At 34.1% G+C, this 26,875-nt stretch overlaps 2 protein-coding genes and 1 pseudogene across 2 annotated transcripts; 2 read left to right on the top strand and 1 right to left on the bottom strand.

Moving 5' to 3' along the window:
- The first annotated feature begins 1,269 nt into the window (after positions 1 to 1,269).
- On the top strand, positions 1,270 to 2,914 carry LOC143621105 (uncharacterized protein At4g19900-like; annotated as a pseudogene).
- A 6,457-nt stretch (positions 2,915 to 9,371) lies between these two features.
- Positions 9,372 to 10,734, top strand: LOC143621106 (uncharacterized). The gene has a single exon (XM_077092624.1). The coding sequence runs from the start codon at positions 9,759 to 9,761 to the stop codon at positions 10,584 to 10,586; it is 828 nt and encodes a 275-aa protein (XP_076948739.1). The 5' UTR covers positions 9,372 to 9,758; the 3' UTR covers positions 10,587 to 10,734.
- A 2,307-nt stretch (positions 10,735 to 13,041) lies between these two features.
- Positions 13,042 to 25,856, bottom strand: LOC143621182 (protein MOR1-like). Its single transcript, XM_077092690.1, has 48 exons — positions 25,585 to 25,856; positions 25,392 to 25,497; positions 24,669 to 24,792; positions 23,942 to 24,021; positions 23,664 to 23,841; positions 23,523 to 23,587; positions 23,296 to 23,378; positions 22,509 to 22,594; positions 22,289 to 22,402; positions 22,065 to 22,184; positions 21,808 to 21,910; positions 21,554 to 21,690; positions 21,351 to 21,416; positions 21,140 to 21,257; positions 21,008 to 21,045; positions 20,788 to 20,859; positions 20,593 to 20,688; positions 20,424 to 20,529; positions 20,097 to 20,297; positions 19,843 to 19,943; positions 19,449 to 19,742; positions 19,216 to 19,365; positions 19,062 to 19,137; positions 18,831 to 18,955; positions 18,621 to 18,731; positions 18,373 to 18,522; positions 18,207 to 18,281; positions 17,933 to 18,127; positions 17,747 to 17,848; positions 17,586 to 17,660; positions 17,306 to 17,503; positions 17,105 to 17,206; positions 16,783 to 16,965; positions 16,518 to 16,706; positions 16,298 to 16,377; positions 16,132 to 16,194; positions 15,910 to 16,036; positions 15,699 to 15,821; positions 15,534 to 15,611; positions 15,287 to 15,445; positions 15,047 to 15,205; positions 14,868 to 14,965; positions 14,631 to 14,787; positions 14,423 to 14,539; positions 14,222 to 14,317; positions 14,072 to 14,143; positions 13,701 to 13,980; positions 13,042 to 13,607 (listed from the first exon to the last, which is right to left on the bottom strand). Exons 1-48 carry the CDS (start codon positions 25,742 to 25,744, stop codon positions 13,342 to 13,344), a joined length of 6,054 nt encoding a protein of 2,017 aa, XP_076948805.1. The 5' UTR covers positions 25,745 to 25,856; the 3' UTR covers positions 13,042 to 13,341.
- Between the last annotated feature and the right edge of the window lie 1,019 nt (positions 25,857 to 26,875).

Consider the following 26,875-nt stretch of genomic DNA (forward strand, 5'->3'; position numbering starts at 1 on the left):
GCTAGAGGTTTGAGGCTCAGGATCAGCTCGAGCTCGAAAAAGCTTGCTCGATTCAACCTTTTTATCGATTTGAGCTTGAGAGCATATTGGCTTGCTTACACCTCTAATTTTCTAAACAAGCTTTACTTGAGGCTCGGGATCAGCTCGTGCTCGAAAACGTCTGGCTTGTTTCAAGTTTTCTATCAGTTCGAGCTCAAGAGCATCTTGGCTCGTTTACACCCCTAAACGAGCTTTATTTAAAATTCGGGATTAGCTTGAGTTCGAAAACGCCTGGCTCGTTTCAACCTTCAATCAGTTCGAGCTCAAGAGCATCTTGGCTCGTTTACACCCCTAAACGAGCTTTATTTAAAGTTCGGGATTAGCTTGAGTTCGAAAACGCCTGGCTCGTTTCAAGCTTTCAATCGGTTCGAGCTCAAGAGCATCTTGGCTCGTTTACACCCCTAAACGGGCTTTATTTAAGGTTTGAGATTGGCTTGAGCTCGAAAACGCCTGGCTCGTTTCAAGCATTCTATCGATCCAAGCTCGAGAGCACCTCGGCTCATTTACACCCCTAAACAAGCTTAATTTAAGGTTCGGAATCGGCTCGAGCTCAAAATAATTCGACTTGTTTCAAGCTTTCTTTTAATACGAACTCGAGATCACCTCAACTAGTTTACACACCTAACAAATCTACAAATCACCAATCAAAGTTATTAGCTCACTACATTTGTCTAAATCCCAATGGACAAAAAAAACAACAATTAGTTAAGGTTACAACTTACAACTTACAACTTACACAGTTACACACAAATTAAATGAGAAAGCAGTTTATTGCACCTCACCTAACTTGAGCATGTGCCTCTTGGCCCCTCATATTCCATAAATCCAGATGAATTAAATAATAAATGCAACTAAAAAATCTTCAATCTTCTACCACTAAAGTACAAACCAAACATCTATACCCCACTCTTTCATCAAACCAACATAATTTTTGGTTCCAAAATATTCAAAAAAGTAACACACACACCAACACCAAAAAACACACACACACACACCAACTGTTTGCCGCCATCAACAATGCTCATCTACACTCTCGTACACCAACTATTCACCTTCCAAACAACCCAAAATCCATGAATCATACAAAACATATTATGTTTCAACATAATAATAGTATAGGCGTAGTCAGCTTTTGGGGAACGGGTACAAATTCTCATTTTAATGTTATACATTTTGATATCGAACTCGTAGAAAGCCCAGATTACACAAAACCATAAATTAGACAATTTGTCGTCGGTCCCTGGAAATTTTCTGAACCCGGAATAAACCAATGGAAAATAACAAGAGATCTTTCTTTGCTATCCTTTCCATTCTTTTAATATTGTTAATATCTTTCAATGGAGCTTCTATCTTCTTCTCCATTAATATACCTTACCCTGAAAATCTTGAAATAGATTCAAGAAACTTGCTTTCTGTCACATCCTCATTACCAAACTTCATGAACTCAGTTAAAGAACAAAACCCATTATTAGTTTCAAAAACCCAGTTCAAATCACACCAAAACACAGTCTCCGGTGGAATCTCCGGCGGAATCTCCGGTAACCTCGCCGGAGATTCCAATAGATTCACCTCAAAACCTGTATTTTCAAATACCCATTTGCCCATTTTCCGTAAATACCACAGTTTACAAGATTTCCTGGGAAAAAATACTGAGAATTTGGATGCGTTGACTTTCGATGACTTTCCCGGCAAGCTCCGGCGAGGTGGTTTTCCCGCGAAATTTGATGATTTTTTTAGCAAGAATGAGTCTCCTATTGATAATAAACAAAACCCAGTTGTGGTTTCAAAAACCCAGTTGAAATCACATCAAAATTTGGAAGCGTTGACTTTCGTTGACTCTTTCGGCATGTTTGGGCGAGGTGAGTTTCGGGCAAAAGTTAAGGCCTTTTTCAGCAAGAATGAGTCATTTTCATGTAAAGTTAAGTTCTTTATGACATGGATATCATCACTAGACTCATTCACTCAAAAAGAGTTTAAAACAATTGAAACATTATACAACACACACCCAGAAGGGTGTCTTTTAATAGTTTCAAACTCAATGGATTCACCAAAAGGTAGACAAATACTAAACCCCTTTGTGGAGTTAGGGTTTCGGGTGACCGCGGTTTCGCCTGATTTAAATTATTTGTTCAAGAACACAATGGCTGAGCCTTGGTTTATGAAGTTAAAGAATGGGAATTATATATTGGTTATGTTCCATTAGGTCAAAATTTGTCAAACTTAATTAGGCTTTGTTTGTTGTATAAATTTGGTGGGGTGTATTTGGATAGTGATGTTATGGTGTTGAGAAGCTTCACAAAGTTGAAGAATTCAATTGGTGCACAAACATTGGATTTGGATACAAAGAATTGGAGTAGGTTGAATAATGCAATCATGGTGTTTGATAAAATGCATCCTTTGGTTTATAAGTTTATTGAAGAGTTTTCATTAACTTTTAATGGTAACAAATGGGGTCATAATGGTCCTTATTTGGTTTCAAGGGTGGTGTCTAGGGTTCAAGATAGACCGGGGTATAATTTTACTGTTTTACCCCCGATGGCGTTTTATCCGGTGAACTGGAACCGGGTAAGGATTTTGTTTCGTGGGGCGAGGAATGAGAGTGATGCGAGGTGCTTGAGGGGGAAAGTGAGGCAGATTTGGAGGGAGAGTTATGCGGTTCATCTTTGGAATAAGCAAAGTCGAAAGCTTCGGGTTGAAGAGGGGAGCATTGTGGGGAAGATTTTGTTGAACCGTTGTGTGTTCTGTAATTCGTCGATGAATAGCGTTTTACGTATAGAGTAGAACTTGAAAATGATTTGATGTTTTGGTATACTTGTGGTTATGAATCAACTCAATTCGTTCCACATTTAGATTACAATAGAAGTTCCATGATAAAGAGGAATGATTATGTTGGTACGATCATATAATTATATAATTAGAATTAGAAGTAAAGATTTGGTTATTTGTTTGTATATTTTGAAAGTAAATATGGGTTTGTTTCTATGTTTGATTTTTATGTTTGTTTTATGTTATACTTACTATTGCACAAAACACGATAATAACTTAACTTGACTACATGGGTTTGACGGTTAAGACTTATTCTTACATGACTGTGAAATGATATTCATAAATGTACTGTTTATTAGAAGAAATGACACCAAAGAGAGACCATTTTTTATGATATTTAGCATTACTCGTTTGTATGGTATAGTAGTCCGTATTGTAAATTTTATATCATGGGTACAATGAATCAAAAACCCGCTTTTGTACATGCAATTTTTGGTTGCTTCTAGCTTCTTGCTAGAAGTTTAGTTTTTATTAATTATTAATAAAAACGTCATTCACACAAAAAAAAATACGTGGAGTAAAAAAACTTGTTACAGGCTATAGTTTAATTCAGTTTGTTTAATTCAGTTTTTTTTTTCCGTAACTCAACTAAAACTTGACGAGAAGAAATAACACGATAATAACTTAACTTGTTACTTTAACGTCTTTCTAAAGTTATCATAAGTTAATGATAACTCGTACTTTAGCCATTAAAAAGTTGTATGTTATGCTTTGGTTTAAGTAAGTTGTGGATCTGTGGTATGCTTCTCCTTTGGTGAAAGGTTGGAGCTTTTTCTCATTTCATGTTCTATGATATTGATTTGTGCTTTATGTCAAATTTAGACATTGTCATGGTTTTGATATATCATGCTTGATTCAAAGTTGTAAATCATGTTTGGTCAATGGGACCATTGATGTTGAGGGGAGAACCTACTATTAAACTAGAGTGCATATTAGTTTTATGATTCAACTACCTTCTATGGTTATAAATTTGGTGACTTAACATAAACTGGTACTATGCATGATTGTTTTCATGTCAATATAAAATGGCAACTTATCTATTTTATAAAACTTATAGTGATCTATATACATCATATATTATTTAATAAAAAGGAATATATATATATATATATATTATTAATATCATTATATAATGATTATTATTTTTTCTAGTATATAAAGGAGCAAACATTTTTTTTTCTCATGATAAGACCATTTGTAATACGGAGATTTGTGAGACCAGGGGCGCCTATGTTACAGACATAAATACAAATGTCAAGCAAGCCCTGTATTACGGGAGAAGACATTTTTTAGTGCGAGGTCCGTGGGCTCTACCCCGTTAATGGTTTCAAGGGTTAATTTAACTCACTTTTATATATATAAAAAGATTAAGTACTATGTTCATGTCGATTTCCTTTATCCTCATTTCATCATTACTATTACATACATAATGAAACATAGTGATTATATCGAAACATAAAGCAAGCGGACAACAAGTTCCGCTACAATTAACAAATAAATGTGTTGTTAGTTAAATCATTACGCTTTTAAAAAAAATTAATGAAATCCTCTGTGTTTACACAACATGAACATTTTTACTTTTTACTTATACCACTTCATGTGGTTTAAAGGGGGTGTTTGGGATTTCTTATTTTAGCTCCTTATAGCTTATAATTTATGAGTTATAAATTGTTTAGAAAAGTTAAGTTTTATGAATGTATAAAGTATAAATTATAACTTATTCCTTAAAAAAGTTATAAAAAGGTAAAATAAGGAATCCGAGACATCCCTAAAAGTATATAGAAAAGCTTGTGTATTGTCAAGTCACATATCACCAATATATCACTAATACCTATGGAACAATTTTTTAAATAACATGATAATGGATAGACTAGTGAACCAAGGCCCTTTAGATACCTACTGAAATGTGTCCTATATTCCCCCCAGCCCTCCACCCACCTAACGGGCCCCAAATAAATGGGCCCATGTTGTACAATAGGCAAGCACATGGTACAATTGAATTCTCTTGCCTAGTCTTTATTTAGGGGTCACTACAATAGTACAATGGATGGTGTGGTCTACTCTAGTGTCTATTCAATCCTTTTTTTTTCTATGATTCAAATGTTGTGTTTCTTTTATTGTAAGTATTTTTTTCAAATTTAATTAGAAGATCTAACTACATATTTAGATTGTTTAATTATAAACCGTGCTATTGTTCGTCTCATTTTCTTTCTTACGTTAACTTTTATCATTAATCTCATCTTTTTAAACTAGTGTTTACGCATGTATTTTACGAATCTAGAAAACTTGTTCGGTGTCTTAATGTTTCCGTTTTCATTTGCGTTCAGAAAATATCAATAATATATATATTTTACAAAAATGAAATACAATGGTGTACCTATAAAGATATAAACCATGTTCTTATTCAGATCATGTTAGAAGTAAAACATTTTCAGAATTCTTCTATAAATTGCCAATATAACTAGTAATCATAAGAATTGGTAAATTTTAGAATGCATTTTTAAAATATAAAACTACAGATTGCATTGATTAATATATATATATATATATATATATATATATATATATATATATATATATATATATATATATATATATATCTTAGACCGAAATTCAAGGAAGAAAATATTGCACATTTAAAAAATGGTCACAAGTTTAATATATTAATATTTCAACATATGTCATTGATTATATTTTGGTGCCAACTTTTGAGGTAATAACATTGAGCGGCAAATGGCCGAAATTGTGGGCTTTAGGAATAGAAGTAAAATTTGTTTTCATTAATCTTAACAAAATAAATATTACGAACAATTGATAAATTTTGGCCTAAAGATTAAAGATTGAAGTTTATAGTGAAATAATTAATTTATTAAATTTCTATTACATATAACAGGAGCATTATAATAGGAGCATTATAATTTATACGTTATATTCTGCATTTTGATTTTGTTTTCAGGATGGTGGTTTGTTTTTCATATTGATAGGAAAGCAAAACAATTCATCATCTCAATTTAAACAAGCCAATTACATGATAACACATAAAAATATAAATGTTTTTTTTTGTTACAACTTTTCATTTAATTGAACATTAATTACATATAACTTTTTTTTTCAAACTACGTGTATTCGTTAGAGTTTTTGAAAATACACATTTCTGATTATTTTTTAAACATTTTGAAATAAATTTTCATATTTTTGGCTCAACATTTATCTTTTATTTATGTTTTATCTTTTAAGTAAATAAATGTTTAAAAATAGTTAGTATTAGCTAAATTTGCAAATGGTAGAAAGAGAAAAAAATAAAGACAACAATGAAGAATAAGATGTGAAAGAATTCTTACAAACCATAAGTAAAATTAGTAAATGATAAAGTTTAGTTAAATTATAGATATAAATATACGAATAAATTGAAAATGCTTTAAAATGCAAACATGACGAGTTATAAATGAGGCATGTCTATTTTTTCTTGTAATAGATGTCTAGTTATAAGTGAATAAATATCATATTATTTAACATTCAGTTATTATAAAGCGATTATAATAAAGTGGCAGACAAATAAGCAATAAATTGCGCCATAACTTCTTTTTAAAAATAATAGATGTCTAGTTATAAGTGAATAATAATTTGAAATTTTGTTCCAACCTGATTCCATTTATATACATATATATTTCATATATGGTCATTTTTAAATAGTTTGATTGACTGGTATCATTTAATTATATATTACACATGGGATTGGGAATGTGTGGGTGGAATGAAGATATTGACATCAATGACATGTAACACTTTACAGCCAACATCCTTGAAACAACTATGAAACAACTATCAATGGTCTCAATTCTACCTTAGTCTTTAAGTAATCCAAAGCACACATATCTATAATATATATAAATAAATAAATAAACATATATATGTAGAGATTAAGAAAGATGAGTATGATAAAGTATATGACTACACCCACCATGGACACACTATTTTAATAGTTAAGATTGAGGAGTATAAGATGGTAATTAAGTGGAAAGTTAAAAAGAAAAGGTAAGTACTTAGAGTTAGATTTGTGTAATTGAATGGTGACGAGAATTTAAACGATGGTCGTATTTGATCATTGAGAATTAACTTGCTTATAAAGGTTAAACTAGATGATGTTTTGATTAGATTTAAAAAAAATAAACCTCGTAGAGAACAACTTTATATATATATATATATATATATATATATATATATATATATATATATATATATATATATATATTGTAATTATGCATGTATAATGAAGTTTCACGTACTTTTTTGGTTATATGATATTTTTCTATTATCCTTTTTTCGATATATATGACCCGAACCGGACCCAAAAAATTATATAGCAATAGTCAACTAAGAACCAAAGCAAAATGAATTGAACTTAAAATGACCCAAAAATTTTCCGCTCTCCGTGAGAAAATATCCTAAGTTTACCACTACCTAGATTGTAACATTTCACATACGTTATCTACATATGCATACCATGCATATATAGTTATACATATACCACATAGGTAAGGGTCATACTCAGAATCATTGTGAAAGAGATGTGAAATTTAGAAATTGCCTGTACCTTGTATTCCGGGGTTGAAAAAGTTTTAATTTGTAATTTTGTATTAAATTGTATAATCTCTTTATTATATATATATTAAAAAGTATCTTTTGGTTGTAAGGAGAAAATACTATTCATCAATGTACTGCTGCTGAAGCTACATGTACAATCATTTTAGGCAAGGTTTCATATCTGTTTCATATGGCTCTTCTAATACGTGGCAAGTCAATCATGACTGGCGAGTTGGAATTTGACTTCTGTACATAACGAAGCAAACAAAAGCAACTCTTGAGGTTGCATGGCTGAAAAGGAAAGGCAAGAGGAAAATTGAACCGGTTTTGGAAAATGATTTAATTACTTTGTTGCATGTCATTTTGTTATTATTTTTATCATCATTTACAAACTAGAGAACTAACTGTATATTATTCACCATCGTTAATCCAAAGACCATCTTTAACGTTTCAACGTTGGTTGTTTTCATGCATTTTACGTTTCAATGTTGATTGTTTTTTCACGTCTTTACGTCTCCGAGGCAACGCGAGGAACAAAGAACTAGTTAACATTAAAAATTGAAGAAGGATGACCAAATGCATCACTTCTTTCTTGACGATTAAGGAGGACAAAATTTCTCAGCCCCTTGTTGACTTGGTCAACGCATACATACAAAAATACACACGTTATCTATATTATATTATGAACCTATTATCATCATCATCATCATCGTACTCAGTATATCCCATTAATAGCAAAAGCTATGGTAGGGTCTGAGGAGGGTAAGATGTAGACAGCCTTACCTCTACTCCATTGGGATAGAGAGGCTGCTTCCGGTGAGACCCCCAGCTCGATAGTAGTTTTGCATCAAGCCTTGGACATAAGACACATAACACTCAACCATCGGGACACCGATCGATTGGTGCATGTACCTTTGTCTTTCGGCTATCAACGCCACCACATTAATAGCAAAAGCTATGGTAGGGTCTGAGGAGGGTAAGATGTAGACAGCCTTACCTCTACTCCATTGGGATAGAGAGGCTGCTTCCGGTGAGACCCCCAGCTCGATAGTAGTTTTGCATCAAGCCTTGGACATAAGACACATAACACTCAACCATCGGGACACCGATCGATTGGTGCATGTACCTTTGTCTTTCGGCTATCAACGCCACCACATGATGCCTGATTAACCTTCCGCCACTTTTAACGTTATTTTCACGAGATTAGTAAAATAACGTCAAAATTAGTACAATTTCACTTTTGCCACCCGAGAGTTCACACATATATACATTATATGCGCGCACCGCAGGCAGGGCGAGATGAACCTATTATGAATCTTCAAATTATCATAATGTTGAAATGTTTGAAAAACTTGATTAGTATGAGTCAAGCTAGCTCAATGAAATTTGTTTAATTCTTTTTTCTGTTATGAATGTGAATAACCAAACCAATAACTCTCTTTTTTTTCATCATTAATTGTATCATTGTATATAGCCCATGATTCTATTTTATCACCAATCTAGTTTTCGTCCGTATTTTTTTCTTTTTATTATCAATGAATACATTGTAACTTTCTAAGCGATTCCACATTGACCGTGAACAGAAGAGATTATTGATTCATAAGTAAATGTATCGTCTCTTAAATCATCAACTTGTTTGGGGCTTAATGCTAGTAGACGAGATGAGAACTCCACGGTTAAACGTGCTCAGGTGGAAGTAATAGCAGGATGAATGACCTCCTGGACAGTAAAAAATAAATCCGTAAGCTCTTCGTAGACAAAATGAACAATAATGATAATACGAGGGACCGGATGTCATAGGCATCTCTTTACTTGTATGACTTGGACATCCCTACTTAAAACAATTTATGTTTTGAAAGACACTATATATTTATATTTTGAAATACATAACATGTATTTGTGTATGCATAGTTGTATACCTTGGTTTTTCTTTAACTATCATACATTTTCTTTTTATCATCTTCCTTATATATAGGCATACATAATTTTAATAGAACTAGTGAATTGAAAAACACCTACCTAAAATGATCAAACCAAACATGATCATATCTACGTAGTATATTAAACACCTCTATTTTGACCTATATACAACTATATGCAAAAGAGATTCTTCTCACAAACTCACTTCTCAATTCTCATCACCTTCCTATACATTCTCCCTACCCCACCCAACCCTCTTTCTTTCACCCCTTATATCCTCACATCACGCTTTGTTTTTTTCTCAAACCAATTAAATCAACTTCTTTTCTTCATTTCTCTCTTTTGATAATCAAATTCCCACCTCAAATTCCAACACAAAATACATAAACATGGGGTTGAGTAGCAAGCAAGTTTCTAGTGATCAAATTGAGTTCAATTGGACTCAAAACATGTTAGCATCAAACAACACACAACAACCATCAAGCACGCGCTCAACACTGATGAAAAGATCATTGCAAACGCAACAATCCGATCCCTTAAAGTGTCCAAGATGTGATTCAACAAACACAAAATTTTGTTACTACAACAACTACAACAAAACGCAACCGCGACATTATTGTAAAGCGTGTAAGAGGCATTGGACCAAAGGTGGCACTCTTCGCAATGTCCCCGTTGGTGGAGGCCGAAAAAATAAGCGCATCAAACGCGCTAATACCACCTCCACATCCGCTGCCACTGCCACAAACGCCACAATTAATCATAATTTAGGGTTGAGTGATCAGAAATACATGAGTGATCAAAAATACATGTTCCCAAATGACAAAGGTTTGTTTTATAAACCATCCGATAGCGAATTCGATCAAGTTTCTTGGGATTTCAACGGTGGATTCACCGGTGCCACAACCACCATGCAACAATCACATCATCAAAATTTAGGGTTTCCACTACACACAAACTTGACCTACATGGAAACAAACCCTAATATTCCAATCATTCAAACTTCTTTTCCACCATTATTATCCGGTTTCAAAGATGATTCAACTCTCACAACAACAAGAATGATGATGCATGATTCTTCAAATGTTTCACAACAATGGATGCAAGTTCCAACCACAAGTAACTTCTTGGAACCAAATTATTGGACATGGAATGACACTGATTCAATGGTTCAAGCTGATCTTAACAAACCCTTTGATGATCCACAAACAAAACAATAAAAGGAGGTGAGATTGAGATCAATATTAAGTTATTAACCAACTTTAGATGATTTTTATATGATTTTTATTAATTTGTTCTAGGGTTTTTTTTTTTTTTTTGGGATGTTTGGATGTATACTGTTTCTTGAAGCTGTGGTTTCTTTTATTATTTCAGCTTCATGGTTTGAATATTATGTTGTGAATGTGTGTCATGAATTAATGAAATGAAAGAATATTAATTAGTGTCAGTGGGGTTGCATATGAAGTTGTGAATAATATAGTGAAGAGATTTGGAGTGATGTGCATGTGATCAAAGAGACCATTGGTGTCTTCTTACAGCTCAATGGGTTTATAACTTTATATGAGTTGATGTCAAGATGAGAAAGAAAGATTCTTTTGGATTTTTGCCCATCCTTCAAATGGAATTTGTGGGAACCCTATTATTTGTTGTTTTGTTATATAATTTATTTGTATAATTTACATATACCAATGGATCATAAAAAAATGTTTTTATGATTTCTTGTGTCATGTTTTTTAAACAATGTAACTACAAATTAGAGGAATTTCAGTGACACGAATATTCATAAGTAGTTCGTCGGCAAAGGTAAATCCATCGATGAAACCCCCGAGGAAAAGTGGCATATGTAAAGACTTCACGAACATAGGCGCATGCGTAAAAACTATTGAATTCTTTATTAAAATTAAATCTTACTTACATTTTTCTCTTAACAATTTTTATTTATTTATATCTTTTTCATGCTATATCAAACTAGGCTCTAACAAATTCATTAAAGCATAAACTAATTAAATCTTATACTACTTATTTGACATCAACATCCATTAAAGCATAAATTTCAATGTTTTCTTACAAACCTATACCTTCAGTCTTCATATAACACAATATAATTACATTTATTATTTTAATAATAATTGTCACAACTAAGGATTACCAAACAATAAAATATAAAATATAAAGATGATAGTCCTAAACATAATGGAATGATTAGGATTGGGTTTAGCCTCCTTGATGGAATTATATGAACATGTGCAACACATATTCCCCACTACAAAAAGGAGAAAGGCATGTGAATGGTTGTGAGCCCACAATTTATTTGTGGTAGTCAAATGTTTGTTCTCAAGTTTGGTCAAATCTTCTTTAATTTTTTAATTAAACATGTTTTATAGCATATTATATTGTTTGTTTAAACTTTAAATCAAGGGGATCCATAAATTTGTTCAACCATAGTTTTTCTTTATAAATGATTTTGCTAAATATATATACACACACTTGGGTTTTGTCAGGAATAAAATTAATATTAGTAATAATTTATTTAGTTGGGGGGGGGGGGGGGGGGAGAGAGAGCTATTAAACTTTAGTGTATCAAATTTTAATTTTCTTAAATAATGTATATTATGTATAAAATGTCGGGTGCAAGACAATGGTTTTGTCATAGTGAGCCTTCGAGCAATAGGTTTTCCTTGGAATTAGTGGCGGTCTGGGTCTAAGCGTAGTCTGTGATCGCAAGTGTAGATGACCTTTTGTCTAGTTAATATACCCAGATACCCGGGCTTTGTTGATCGTTCGTAAACAAAATTAATTTATACTTGCCAACACCACAATAAGTCATTAACATTTTGTGTGGTAGTGCACCCGACATTACTTGTCAAGTAAAGAATGTTTTCTGTATAAAAAAGGAAAGAAAACAAATACACTCTTAACTACTCATCTTATCATGAAATTGTGAGTCACGTTAGTTTATTCATACAAATGTCATCAAACATGAGGATATATTAAATATAACTTATATACAAAAACAAATAAAAACAAAATAATAAAAATAAAAAAAATTGTAAACCGACAATTTATAAAAAAAAATTTCTATATAGCTAGCTTATTTACACTGTGTATTAAAAACAATTATAGATTTATAGTTTACTAGCACGCGTCTTCATACCTTATTTAATAGGACATTTTAATACATGGTTAGTTTATATGCGACATGCAAAAGTTGCATGTTATAGGAAGTCGATCTATGCACATTATTTTCCATACAAACAAATAATACTGTCAAAAAAATAGTACAATTTCACCGTTTCACCCACGTGAAACACTTTCGAACATTGCGAGTACGCATCATATGCACCGAAAACATTCTCGTGTACTAGTTGACGTATTGCAGACGTACTATAATTGCATAAAACTCATTTTTTTCCATTTAGCATCCCAAGTTGTATGACTATATCTTATTTGATGCACATAGCCGTATATCTAACTTGTTGCCTGTCGGCCTACCCGACTTCATATTGACTCGCTACACTACACTGTAGCTGCACTTCGCATGCTGTAAATAACTTTTAAACCTTTTAAGTTCTAAACACACACAAATTAGCAACAGTAAGTTTTGAAATATGATAAACTTATCATACATCAAATTTCATCATACGATTTAAAAAATGAAAATCAATCTTCCCTATATGTTCATCAACAATTTAACATAAAAAGTTTGGAAAACCTAAAGTGATCGATCGCAAAGGACGACGATGACGACGCGTTTCACAGTATAATACACTACAAAGCATATGAGCGCACAAAGTATATGCTTTTCCAACATTAAATTTACACACACACCTCCAAATCAAAAATTAAGTACCCACCCAACCACCTACTTTCGCCTCTTTCTATAATAACCCTAGTGTGACAAGAATACGATTTTGCTATATCCTCGTGGCCCAAAGCTCTTGCCGAGACCCTAAAGGTTATTTATGTAATTTCAATTCAAAGAGAGTCCATTGATCCGCTTTTCAACCTCTCCATTCGTGCTTGAAGCCCGGACAACGCCTTTTCATCCATTGGAAGAACACCACTATGAACAGGGTTCGGGTTCACCGCACTAACGTCATCCGTCGGTTGACCGGCCGCATGGTCCTCGTGACTAGCATTCATGGGCATCATGGGTCGGTTCACGGGTTCAGGGTTCCCAGCAGAAGCTAACTGAATGCTCTTCATCCTTTCTCTTATTGCATCTAGAGTCCCGCTGCTAACTGCAAATCAGTAAAATCCATATAATAAATAAACAAATATAAAAATAAAACAAATAGTTCAATGAGGTCACGACAAATGTGGTAAAAACAAACCTCCTGACGGGAATCTTTCAACATCTGGTTGACCAGGGATTGGACCTCCTCTTGAGGCCATAACATTAGCCGATGATGACATATCATCAGCATATGACGGTGGTAAACTGAAATTTGTGGGCTCGGCTTTAGTATTAACAGATTTTCCATCATTTAAAGAATTGGTATGTACAGGAGAAAGAGGTGCAAATTTCGGAGACGGAAGGTTCATGGCAGACGGTGGAGGCGTTGGCATAGGCACACTGGATGGAGTTTTTCCAGCTGCAGCATTTTTCTCCATCTGATATTACAAAAAAAATAACAAACTTAAGTTAGAGAAATATATAAAAAGTTATATTAAACGAATTTATTCGAAAAACAGTTAGCAAGACCTGGGCTAAACCATCTCTAATGTATGTTCTGAAAGCTTCACTTGCGTTTTGAAGTTGTGAAAATATGTCAACCTGAAAAATTTATTGTTAACATGTGCGCTTGAAAAACTTTGAAAACTAATACATGCATAAAGGAGAATAGTGCTGTACCTTTGGGTACAACTGAGTTATTCGGTATAGTTCATATAAACCGATACTGCATGTCTGTTTGTCCCCAATTTTCTTAAATACTGCAGCCAGTTCTTGCTGTAAACACAACACCGAGTACTTTTAGAAGCAAGAAACAGGAAAATAACTTACAATTTAATAACTTTAATAAATTAGTGTCAATTAAGATTAAAAAAAACTCACCTTAAGTTGAGCGTCTGCAGAATGTGTAGCAGGCATAGGATTATTGACCATGGAGTCACCCCAATGTGTTTGACCAACAGGCCCCGTTGGTGTTAACATCCTTGCAGCAGCCAAAGTCTAAAAATTCTCAAAAAGAAAATAGCATTTAAGATGCTGGAAAAATCTGGATGATAATTTTGCATATAAAGTTATATATTAAACAAAATACCTGAAGATTAAGATCAATGTAGGCAAGTATAATAGGTTGGGGTTCCATGTCTATTGGAACCATAGAAAGATGGCCTTTTATTGCCGTTCCACGAAGCTTTACAAGCTCATGCAGAACCGTTTTCACCATGCGCAAAGGCTTGTCATCTGCTCCAGCTCTATAAGCACGGGAAAATTATTAGCCATAGATAAGAACTCTAATAATTAACAAAAAAATTATCAATAAAGTATAGCAAACCTCCTCCTGATCTCTTCCATCCCAAGTTCTTGCAGATAAATATGAATGCTTTGGAGAATGCGATCAAGGTCAACCTCAGAAATTGTAGTTTGAAGAACCTATATTAATTCAAAAGGGAGCTATAGCGCTATTGAACTAACACGTGAGTTAATTATTATTATCATATCTAAAAACCTGACCTTTGTAAGTTTAATCAAACATTTGACAACCAAATCTGAAAACTTCATATTTCTAGTAGCAAATGACTCATTTGATGGGGGGTATGGCCATCTCGAAGGATCCAGCGGTTTTAAAAGATTGATCAGTACCACAAATGATGATGTACGCTCAGCATTATCCTGAAATAATATACCAAACAAGTTAACACAATATAAGAGTGCATACAATCATTAATTCATTAGGTAAGAGGCAAAGGTTACCAATATTTTAAGCATTAAAACATTTAATGCTTTCAAAAGCTGACTGCCGTCATCCATCCTTGGAACCCTTTCATCTAAAAGCCAAAGTAAAAGCTCTGTAATCAAACTGTCAAGTGTTCTCTGGTTGACAGCATGAGCAAGCCTTTTATTTTGAAACGTCTGCAAACAAAGAAATAAACTTGCAACATAAGAACCGTCTACTGAACTGTTAGAATTTAATATTAAAAAACAGCAAATGACACGTTACCTGCATGAGTGTGTTGAGCACATATTTACAAGACCTTGAAGATGCGCCCATTAAGCTAAAGTCGAAAGTCTTTGCGACCTGGTAAATAAAAAAATCCACATGTAATGGAGAGTATGGTAAAAGAAAAGAATAGTAGATCCAAAAAGAGCAACAAATAGCAAGTACCTTAGCAGCTAAACACAAAACAAGCCTATCAGCGTCTTTGATTAAATCATCCATCAAACTGCCTTCAGGGTCATTGGTTGCAGCTGCCAGCTCATGGCACACAACTTTCATACCTTCAACAGACTGCATATTAACAGTTTATGCATTCAGTAAAAACTTAACTGGATATTTGTATAGAAAGAATTTAGTAGAAGAAAAGTATAATTCAAACCTGCTCAGGAGAGCCATATGTAATGATATCTAGAGCCTCGTTCCAGTCTGTAGGGCCAATTACAGCACCAGATGGTCGTGCCATTGGATGCCTTTCCATTTGAGGTTCTGGAGGAGTATAAATATCCCTAAAACCACATAATAAGCAGTCCTCGTTAGTCAGGAAATGATATAAAGAGAACAAAACAAGTTAAAAGAGAAGAAAACAGGAAACTGTGACTACCTGGCAAAAGCAGGTCCAGATATGGATCGTGATACTTCACCACTTTGTTCAGCATGATCAGAACTGTACAAGAACAACACAAAAAATTAAGATACTCAAAACATAAATTCCAAGATAACTATGATAGAATAGTAAGATGAAACGAAAGGGATATGCTGATGTTTACCCATTGTCCCTTACAGAACGCCTTAAAGCAGCTCTTGCTTCACCCGGCTTCCCCTCCTTTCTTTTTTCCATTTCTCGGGCCTAGACAAACATAAAAAAAGCAAAATTAGGTTATAACAATATATTAAAAATGCAATAATGATGCCAATGATAATAATAGTATTGATAATAATAATTATAATTGTGATAGTAGAAAACAGGGAGGAAGGAAAACATTATACCTTCCATTTAAATCTATCATCTAGCATGCTTCTTTGTGCTTCGGTGAGCTTCCCAACATATCTCCAGATATCATCACCATATATCTTATAACCCGTGGCTAGACAATTTAAAGCAGCTTTTCTAAGTTCACCATCTCGTTCAGCAGTTAAACTTGCCACAATTTGCAAAGATTTTAGCTGTCCGCTTATCTGAGAAGATATAGAAGACGTGAGCAACCTTCATGTTGAGTTCAACCATTAAAATGTAAAAAATGCAAAGATGTACCTCGGAGCTATTATTGTCTAGCAGATATCCAACAAGATCAGCACACTCGATTCTTGTCTTATTATTTCTAGAACGTAGACCTTCCAAAATGTAAGGGAAAGTTTTTGCAGCAGAATAGCTATGAATGAGCTGCTTCATTAGTTCCCGAATCTTTTCTCTTAGTTTCTCAATGTTGTGACCAGTCTGCACACACAAAGAAGTTAATAGTAAGTAGGCTTTCAAACTCTCTCATGTAAAACTTGTAAATATTTCAGATGACATGATTTTATTAAAATGTATTCTACAAGAAAATAGATTCTATAAAGTCTAGGGCTGAGTAAACCTTCTCCACCAAGCAAGGGAAAAAGACGGAAGCTTCAGATTCATTCAAATTGTAGTTTTCATTTCTCAATGTGTCAAAGAACTCTGGGAGGAATTCCAACACCTATAATGATATATAACAATTAAAATATGCTCTAAGCATAACATGTCAACCATAAACGATAGTGTATTTGACAGAACAAAATAATACTAAAAGTTTAACCTTTAGTAAGCAAGATGTGTTAGATTCACAGAATCGCAAAACAAACCACTTTAACAGTATATCAATAACTTCAATTAAATCTTTAGCAATCGTTGGAAGTGCCCGCTGAAGCATCTCAATGCCATCAACTTGTTTTTTGAAATCTGTGCTTAAAAGTCGCCGGTGCAAATCCTCCCTGAAGTACTTCATCAAATCATTCTGTTTCAAGAAACGATTGTTATTTTCAATATCTAGATAGCCACAACATAATGCCATTCATTTAATAATAAAAAAAAACAACCTCTAGATCCTGAATCTGCTCCAAACGAAGCTCTTCAAATTTAAACCTACGAACCACAATTCTCTCTCTTTCATCCTGCAAGCAGATAAGAACACAATACGCTTAGATACATTTTGTGATAAATACGTTAAATTATATGCAACTGCAGCATAGAAGGATACCTTGTTAGAGTCCCTGACATTTATTAAAGCTTGTGACTGGATGTTAATATCTTGAACAGACATCACAGGCTCTGGTTTTGAGCCCTTTGCTGAAACCGCTCTCTAGAACACATAAATTGAGACGATAATGCAAATAATATTCCACAGATCAATATAAACTAAGATATAACAGATATTATAGCATACCGAAGATACAGATCTGCCTCCCTGCCTTGTGGCATGACCATTTGACTTTCCGATCTTTGAGCCTGCTTTTGTTGGATGTCCAGTTGGAGCTGTTCTTGTGTTGTCGTGTACTTCTGGAAATGCACCATGTGCCTTCAATCGTTCAAGAACAATTGCAAGTGCAGGACCTTGAATATCTCTTACATTCTTCATAACCTACAGTGAATAACATTGGTTCAAAAAAATTACAAGAAAGTAAAACAGTAAAAGAGTAGAAGTAAGCAGTTTTACTAACCATTCCTGGTCCATAAACTCGAACAATATCTCCTAAGCACACTTCTGCTGCTTTACGAACATCGGCGGATTTATCCTGATAAACAAATATCACTTAGTCTGCTGACTGAAAAATGAACGTTAACAGATGAAACAACGAATGTAGTAAATTTATAAATATTAAATACCGTCATAGCAACAGCAACTGGTCTCAGTAACTGAATTGCATCTGGGAATTCGGCTAATCCTGTAAGTTGCTTGGACAACCAATCAAAAAGATCCTTACGTCCTTCCGCGCCAAGTTTAGCATCAGCTAAAGAAGCAGTAATATATGGTATCTACAAATTAGATTGCACATAATTAGATACTAATACAGCTGTAATTACAAATTTGTGCTTTTTATTAAATAATAAAATATAACATATAAGACACAGACCATCTTGTCGAGATGAGTAACAGCAACCCACGAATCTAAAGTTGTCAATGTACACTCTCTCATGTGCTTTTTATTGTCACCAAGACATTTGACAACATCTGACAGAATTCCCTGCAAGAAAAGTCAAAACATATGTATAAATGTTAGAATCCATTGATTTATGTAGACCAATTTTTTTATAAATAGATGGAGATAAGTGTATCTCTTAACCTTGCTGGCCTTCTCTATTGCAGGTCCCATAGCAGACGCAAGACCACTTATAGAAGTCAGAGTAGCCATGATTAAGTTTTTGTTGCTGTCGTATAACCGAGCTCTAAGAGCCCCAAACAATTCCACTAAAAAATAACCAAAAAACATGTAAAAAATAATACTTTTTCTAATAAGACCATTTAATGCACATAAATACTTCAAACAAATGAGCTCAAGAAACATATAAATTACCAGTTCCAGTAGGCTGAATACGCTTGTTTGCTTCTTCCACAATTTTATTTACAGCTTCAATAGATTCCAAACGCATCTGAACAAAACCAAAAACATTGTCAAAATGATATTCCATGTTTTAATATTTAATAAATAGTAATTAAAGAAGCATCACCTTCCAATCAGAACTTTCTAATCCTTTAAGAATGGCCGGTGTTATCTTTCCACTAATATCCTCACGTGGCAAGCTATCCAAACCACCAACCGACGCAGAAGATGCTGCGTCTGTTGCTTTAACAGTCTTTTTTGGTGCAGCCGCTGCACCCTGCAAGAGAAAAAACTTGGAAATAACGCCCAAAATGCAAAAACAAAAACTAAAAAACTAAAACATCTAGAACTGGACCATACCTCAAAAGGATTTTTTTCACACTCTGCTTCAACTGCACTAAGAAGAGCAGGCTTGACATCAGAAAGGAACCCTTTGATATCAGGGCCCACATACTTATGTAAAGCACCAATAAGTTTAATGGTAGCGTTTCTAGTAGCAGCAGCACTTGATTGTAAACCGGTATCCTTGCAGAAATCAATTACATCCTTCAACTTCAGATGTGCAACACCAAAATCCTCAACTGCAGAATGCATCCATAACAGGCCTTCACTAAGAACTTTAGGATTTTTGTGCTCTTTCATGATCTTGAACATCTACAATATTGAGTAAAAGAATATGGCATACAACTTCAATAAAAAACTATAAGAATATGGAACGCAAAGAACACTAATTAAGACAATTGACTACACTTACTCTTTCAAAAACGAAACCTGGGCTCACTGCTTCAGAGAAAGTGGTTAAACATTTCATAGCTTGAGCACGGGTCTTAATATCAGCAACCCTTTCACATATACCTGTCAACATGCAAAAAATACAAACACCAAACATCAGATGCAAAAAAAAGTTTGAAGGACAAGATAGCAAATCTGTTTTATGCAAATGACAAGTTTATACTATAACTATACTATTGTTAATAATTAATAATCACAATCTGTAAGCTTATTTACCTCCTATGCAAAGTACAACACATTTTTTTGGAAATTTTGATGCAGTAGAAGCTATATGGTTGACTACTTCAATAACCTGTTGCTGGACCTGCACATTTTTTTCAGTCCAGCCAGGAACCGCACATAGCAGACGGATTAAAATCTCAACCGACTTATCAAGTTCTTGGAGTGCTTCAACTTGTGCTTTAAATGAAGTAATTGCTGCAGAAAAGAACACAATTGTGGAAAACATAACAGTCAATGTCACACATTAGTAAATATGAAGAAAAAAGATCATTAGATCAACTTTAGCACTAGTAACTTAAAAACAAAAAATATATTCTCTACCTTCAAGTCGTTCTTTCCATGCAGCACTTTTCAACTGAGGAATAGTATCTTCTTGAATGAGAGACCCTATTCTACTTTCTATCTCTTCGAGGCCCATTTCAGCCGGCTGCAAGAGCAAACAAGATATGATACTTGATTAAAAAATGCATACACACGTCAAGTAACTTACCTCAACATCTTCAACTTCAACTTTTTTGGTTTGACTTGGTCCATCTGCTTTCTTGGCAGCAGCTGTCTTTGTAGGACCAGCCTTCTTAGCAGCAGGCTTAAATATTGAAGATGAGAAGTATCAATATCAAGAGGATAAAAGATATTTTAAAGATTAAACATAAAAATATGACAGAATACTAAGAAAGAAACTCACAGCAGCCGCAATAGGTTTTTTCCCGCTAAGCATGCTTGCTGCTGACCTTCTAGCAAAACCTCCATCGGAAGCCTGCAAAATTATGGCATGAAGTGTTATCTTAAGCATTATAATATTAATTTCATGAACTTGTTACTCATTAACTTCATAAACATGCTACTTTAAGAATGAAACTAAATAGTATTAACACACTAGTTAAAAAACGATAAAAGAAACACACCTCCACAGATGATCCAGTTCCACCAGATGATGGGACAGCTGTGGAATGAAAAATAATAACAATAATAAGCAACCCTCACAAGTTGATGAGTGACTCGCTTAAATAGGGAAAAGTAACAAAGCATCTTCAAACCTGAGCCTGCAACGGTTTGAGCACCACCTCCAGAAACACCAATCATTTCTGACAACTTCTTTCGTCTGACGTCATCAAGTTTCTCCAATGACTTTTCTAGAGGCCTCATGCCAACTGACTAAAAATAGAAACAGAAAACTGTTTAACAGCAGCAAAAAATAAAAAAATAAAAAAAATAGCCCTGCAGCCAAACTATAATAAGATGGTATACCTTCGCTATTGCTGCCAAAACTGCAAATGCAGCATCCCTGACATCTGGTGTTCCGTCATTGAGACACTACAATAACCAAACAAGTTGTAATAAACTGTTAAAATAATCTATACTGACTAAGAAAAGTTAACCAAACTCATTTTAAAATTAAAGAAAATCAATCATCCAATAATATATATTATAACAGAAACAAATTCACTAACCTCCATGCAAATGGGGACATAGTCCTTGTGCACTTTAATAATGACTGCCTTGTTGCTCGTTTCGATGCAATATGTTATCCAATTTAACGTCAGTGAACGCACAAGTGGAACTTTATTTTTTACAGCTGCTTTAACCTCTGAAATAAAACAATTAAGCTAGATATTAGGGCAGTGATAGAACACTATTAACAAATCATTGATAAAAGAACACTTCAGCAAAATACCCTTTAAATTCAAAAAAGTATAGAGCCTACCTTCAACAATATCAGCAAGAGTCACACATCCAGCCTTGTGAATTGCTTGGAGAGTATTAGTCAGTACTTCCGTCATAGTAGGCTTTTTCTCTTTCAATTTTTCCTATAAAAACAATACTTTGTAAATGATTTGAAACAACCACTTAATGCAAAAAGAGTTAGCAAGCAATATATAATGAGACATTGATGTAAGTAGATGTTATCTACCACCACTAGTAGCTTTAAAGATCTAAAAACATGATAAAATGTACACTTACAAGTAAAGTAGGCAGCATAAAACGTGAACTCGCAGAAAAGTTAGTTCTTAATCCTGATGCAAGATTGCCTATAGCTTGGACTGCTTCTACAGCAACAGCAATATTTACATCTGTAATAAGCTGCAAAAAGGAGTAATCGCACAAAGCAGATTTTACATACTCACTTCTGATAAGAAAAATAGAATTTAAAATTTTGGTGGATTTAGACACAAATTTCTAAATACCTTCTTAAGTGTACGGCAAATTTCTGAAAAGTCTCCAGGAGCAATCCTCTTTGTTGATGCAAGCTTAGTCAATTCAGCAACAGCATCTTTCCTCTCAGACCATTTAGTGGCTTTCTGTAAAAAGGAAATACCAAAAATAGGGTATCTATGTAAATATAAAAAAAAGCAGATATTAAAGCAATGTTGCTGATCTTCAAATACAAACATAAAAAAAACTCACCACTCCATTCCAAAACCCTGACTTCTCTAAAGGTGTTAAGATATCAACGGGGTCAACAAGCTCATATTCGTCTATTTCTTGAGGAACTGGCACACAAATTCGTCAGTATAAAATACAAGAATAAAAAATAATTGAAAAACAAACAGACAAGTCACACATCTACTAATATACTTCATCCATCAATATAAGCAGCCTACAGCATATGTGTTTTCAACATAATGTCCAACTACAAAATAAGTCATACACAGATATACTATAAGCCAACTTCAAGATTCATGTAATTGTGGTTTGGTCACCAAATCCCTTTTAATCATAAACAGATATGCTATTAAGCCAACCTGATTGTTCCTTACATTGCTTTTGAAAATTCATCCATGCACAGCTTAAAATTATACAGAGTGTTTTACAGAAACATAAAACATATAAGTATGCTTTTAAAAATCCATCCATTGACCATTATTGCATGTCCATAAATCATCTTAATGGATACTATATAATGAGATGAAATAACCCGTTTATCAACAAAAAAAATAAGTTGTTAAAGCATGAAGAAGAAATCCCTACATATTGCCAAAAACTCAAGATATATGAGGTGGAGTATTATACTAAGTAGCATGCATTAATATTATACATTGCATGTGCATATTTCTAATTCATCCACAAATATTCCAATCGGTTCAAGAATGACCAGCCAACACCATCACATCCAATATAGAAGTAAGAATAACATATAGTATAACAAATATTATTAGAGATATATAGCAACATATTCAAGATAATGGCATACCCTCAGCGGCAGATTCTTCAGCAGGACCAGAGCCTGAAGCCTCAGCCGCAACTTCCTGTTCTGGTTCCTTGTCTTGCTCAGATCTACAAACGTTGGAAAATATATTCGTAACTTTGATCTATATTATTACAATATATTAATTATTAATTTATCCAGAAAGTAAGGCGAATATGGGCAAAGTGCAACACTAAGCCCATAAAATTAAAACGTCTAAATAAATAACAAACCTTATTTTGCGAGTAGGCTTAGCAGCTCCTGTGACATTGACAAGCTCAGCCTCTAGTTCTTTTTTCTTCAACAATAAAATAAAGAAAAGTCAAGAAGGAACATAAACCAGAGTGGAAGCAATAAAAAAATAATCACCATACCATTGTATCTCTCATTTTCTCAAAGAGTATAGACTTAACAGGGTCTCTGCCGATCCAACGACAAAGCTCTAAAGTTAGCCCTTTAGATGAAGCACGAACATTCTGATCTTGATGATCAAAAAGTTCTGGAAGCATCTTTAATATTCTCTTTGGTGGCACAACTTTCGAACCAAATTCACTGGTTATTAGCAGAAAAGATTTCAATGTTATATATAGCAAATGAATAAGATAACATAACAACCTTCTAAAAATGAAACCAAGATATATGAATCGCAAACCTTAAGGCTTGAAACATGACATCTATGGCAGGAACAACAGCTTTTGCAACTTTGTTTTTTATTGCTTTTTCCATAGAATCCTATCAACAAAAATTCCATTAAAGAACCAATATCATTCAGAAAACACACATGAATGTCAAATAATAAAAAATAACACTAGAAAGTTATGCAAGTTGTGAATTGAGTTAAACCATTTGAATATAATATATAACAGCAAGATAAGCACCCCTGCCGTGCAATGCATAGAACGTTGATAGAAATCCCTCAAAAGTACACATATATAAAGAAAATGATGCTACAGAAGTAACAAATGCTAACATCATGTAACCTTTAAGATGCTAGTATTGTGGATACTAATACTCAAGATAACACCCGCACTATGTATAAGAAAATGACAAACTCTATTTTCATTTAGCAATCAGGTAATTTCAAAAGAAAATAGCACACACTTCGATGATTTTAAAACAGTGATTAGTTAATGCATTGTTAGCAGCAATCACAAGAGTCAAAAAAACAAATCAGACGGTTGAGATTAAGTGCAAGAAAACAAAATCATATCAGCCAGACTAATGGTTTCATACTTACAGATGTATTTTTTAGTTTATCAATGCAATTACAAATAAGGGGACCGTATCACATGCAACAAGCCACATCCTAATAAACTAGACTTCAAAATTCAAATCCAAATCCAAATAATGCAATTACAATAACCGAACACAAAACATACCAGAAACACATCCACAGCTTCCAACTCCACCCAAAGCATAAACACAATCTGCGCCTTCTCAACCGTCTTCGGCCGCCCCGTAAGACATTTAGCCACAACTGCATCACAGACTTCCTTCGCAAACCTACACCAATCAAATAAGATCTTCAAAACTCAATAATTTCCGCAATCACATTAATTCCAAACCTAATAATGCAATTCCAATTAACATTTAGATCTTAAGAATAAACCACATAACATCAACGTTGTCACACAGTCACAAAACCCCAGCTCTAATGACACAGTTATACAGCCAAAACACAACAATTAAGCAATTAACTAAGTAAAACAAACCTTCCAGCATCAGCATCCATGGCTTTCAAGTAAGCAACCAACGCATCAAGCGCCTTAAAATATAAACCTAATAATACAATTCATTCCAAACCTAATAATGTAATTACAAAACATTCAGAGATCTTAAATATAAACTAAACATCATATCAATATCATCACTCAGTCACATAACTTCCACACAACCATATCAAAACCCTAGGTCTAATTACACAACCAAAACACAACAATTAAGCAATTTAGTATAATAATAAACCTTCCAGCATCCACGTCTTTCAAAGTAAGCGATCAACACACCGAATGCATCAATAGTGTAACACAGTCACATAACATCACAAAACCCTAGGCATAACAGCACAATTACGCAACCAAAACAAACAAACTGAAACAAACCTTCCAGCATCAGCATCTGCAGCCTTCAAGTAAGCAATCAACGCATCAAGCGCCTTATCCTGAACCGGCGCATTCGAATCCGCCACCGTCTTCTTAAAAAAATGCCCTAGCAATCACACATTACACGAATCGATGATTAACCGTAAGATCTAGCATATAAAACGAAATGAAACCCTAGGAGTTACGTACGTACCTAATTCACGGACGCGAGAATCCTTAGGATCGGTAATAGAGTCGCATAAGGAAGCGAGATCAATGTTAGCGTCGTTACGAACCTTCCAGTTCTTGTGAAATAATCGATCCTCCCACGGTAACTTCTTCGCGTCCTTTAATAACTTCTCTTCTTCAGACATTGTTGTTATAGATTATTATGAAATGAATGAATTGAAGTATGGAAGTGGTGGTAGTGTGAATTGAATTGAATTGGTTAATTAGTTTTATAGGTTTAACCTAATTTTGTAATTTGAAATGGATGAGAGAAGAGAGAGAGAGAGAGAGGGGGGGAGAATTGGGGGAAAATATTTGAGTTTAGAGAAATGAAATGAAGGTGTGACGGTGGTCACGGAACAAGTGTGTGTGTGTGTGTGTGCCGGCCGGGGGGGTGTCTAGATTTGGAAATCCCAACATAAAAATGTTTTAGAGTATTATTATTATTATTATTATTAGTATTATTATGGCTGACGGGGTGCTCGTACGATGCTGGAGAGTATAAAGGTACATAAATTGGGGTTTTCAAATACTAGGTTTCGGGTATAAAGTTGAATTTGGGTATGACTGGGTATTGTATCTATAAGTCATACCATATGTATTGAGTTCGGGGCGGATATAGAACTGGGTATTTGAATATCATGTTTCTAGACATTGGGAAAAGCCATATTTTTGGGTTTTTATTTGAATATCATATTTCTGGTATTGAAAAAAAAAACCTTATTTTCAAATTTGTTCCGAGTATTTTTTGGGTATGCATTGGGATTATTAAGGGGGTTTGCACTTTTTTATGGTATTTTTCAGGTAATTTCATGTATAGATTGGGTATTAGAAAAACCCGTTTGTGATGGTTTACGGGTATTGCTGAGTACAAATTGGGTACTAAAATTATATGTACCTTACGGATAGGGTCAGGTACGTGTTCGTTCGGGTATTAGAAAAACCCGTTTCTGATGGTTTACGGGTATTACTAAGTACAAATTGGGTACTAAAATTATATGTACCTTACGGGTAGGGTCAAGTACGTGTTCGGGTTTTTTGTGCACCTCTAGCGGAGTATACACACAAACACGACAATGAACAAGTAATTGGTGTTACTGTGCCAGTACGCGCGTAAGTCATTTTGACCTGATACTTTTCTAACCTGATATCCGTTTTGACTTGAACCCCTTTCGACCTGAACCCATCCCAGCCAACCTGAACCAAATTAACCATTTTTTGTATCGACCCTTTTCGACGTTAACCCTTCTAGGCCCATGACTCGAACCAGTCGACCC

This window comes from Bidens hawaiensis, unplaced genomic scaffold (assembly GCF_021521415.1).
Source record: "Bidens hawaiensis isolate Kalapana, Puna unplaced genomic scaffold, B.hawaiensis_p1.1 tig00002772_1, whole genome shotgun sequence".
In the NCBI taxonomy this organism is placed as follows: domain Eukaryota; kingdom Viridiplantae; phylum Streptophyta; class Magnoliopsida; order Asterales; family Asteraceae; genus Bidens; species Bidens hawaiensis.

Excerpts from the sequence above, each read along its gene's own strand:
- LOC143621182 (XM_077092690.1), bottom strand. The coding sequence starts at position 25,744 with ATGTCTGAAGAAGAGAAGTTATTAAAGGACGCGAAGAAGTTACCGTGG. Across the intron at positions 22,403-22,508 it reads CAGGGTTTTGGAATGGAGTG|AAAGCCACTAAATGGTCTGA; the intron begins GTGAGTTTTTTT and ends TCCTTTTTACAG. Across the intron at positions 19,366-19,448 it reads GTGAAAAAAATCCTTTTGAG|GGTGCAGCGGCTGCACCAAA; the intron begins GTATGGTCCAGT and ends TTTCTCTTGCAG.
- LOC143621106 (XM_077092624.1), top strand. The coding sequence starts at position 9,759 with ATGGGGTTGAGTAGCAAGCAAGTTTCTAGTGATCAAATTGAGTTCAAT.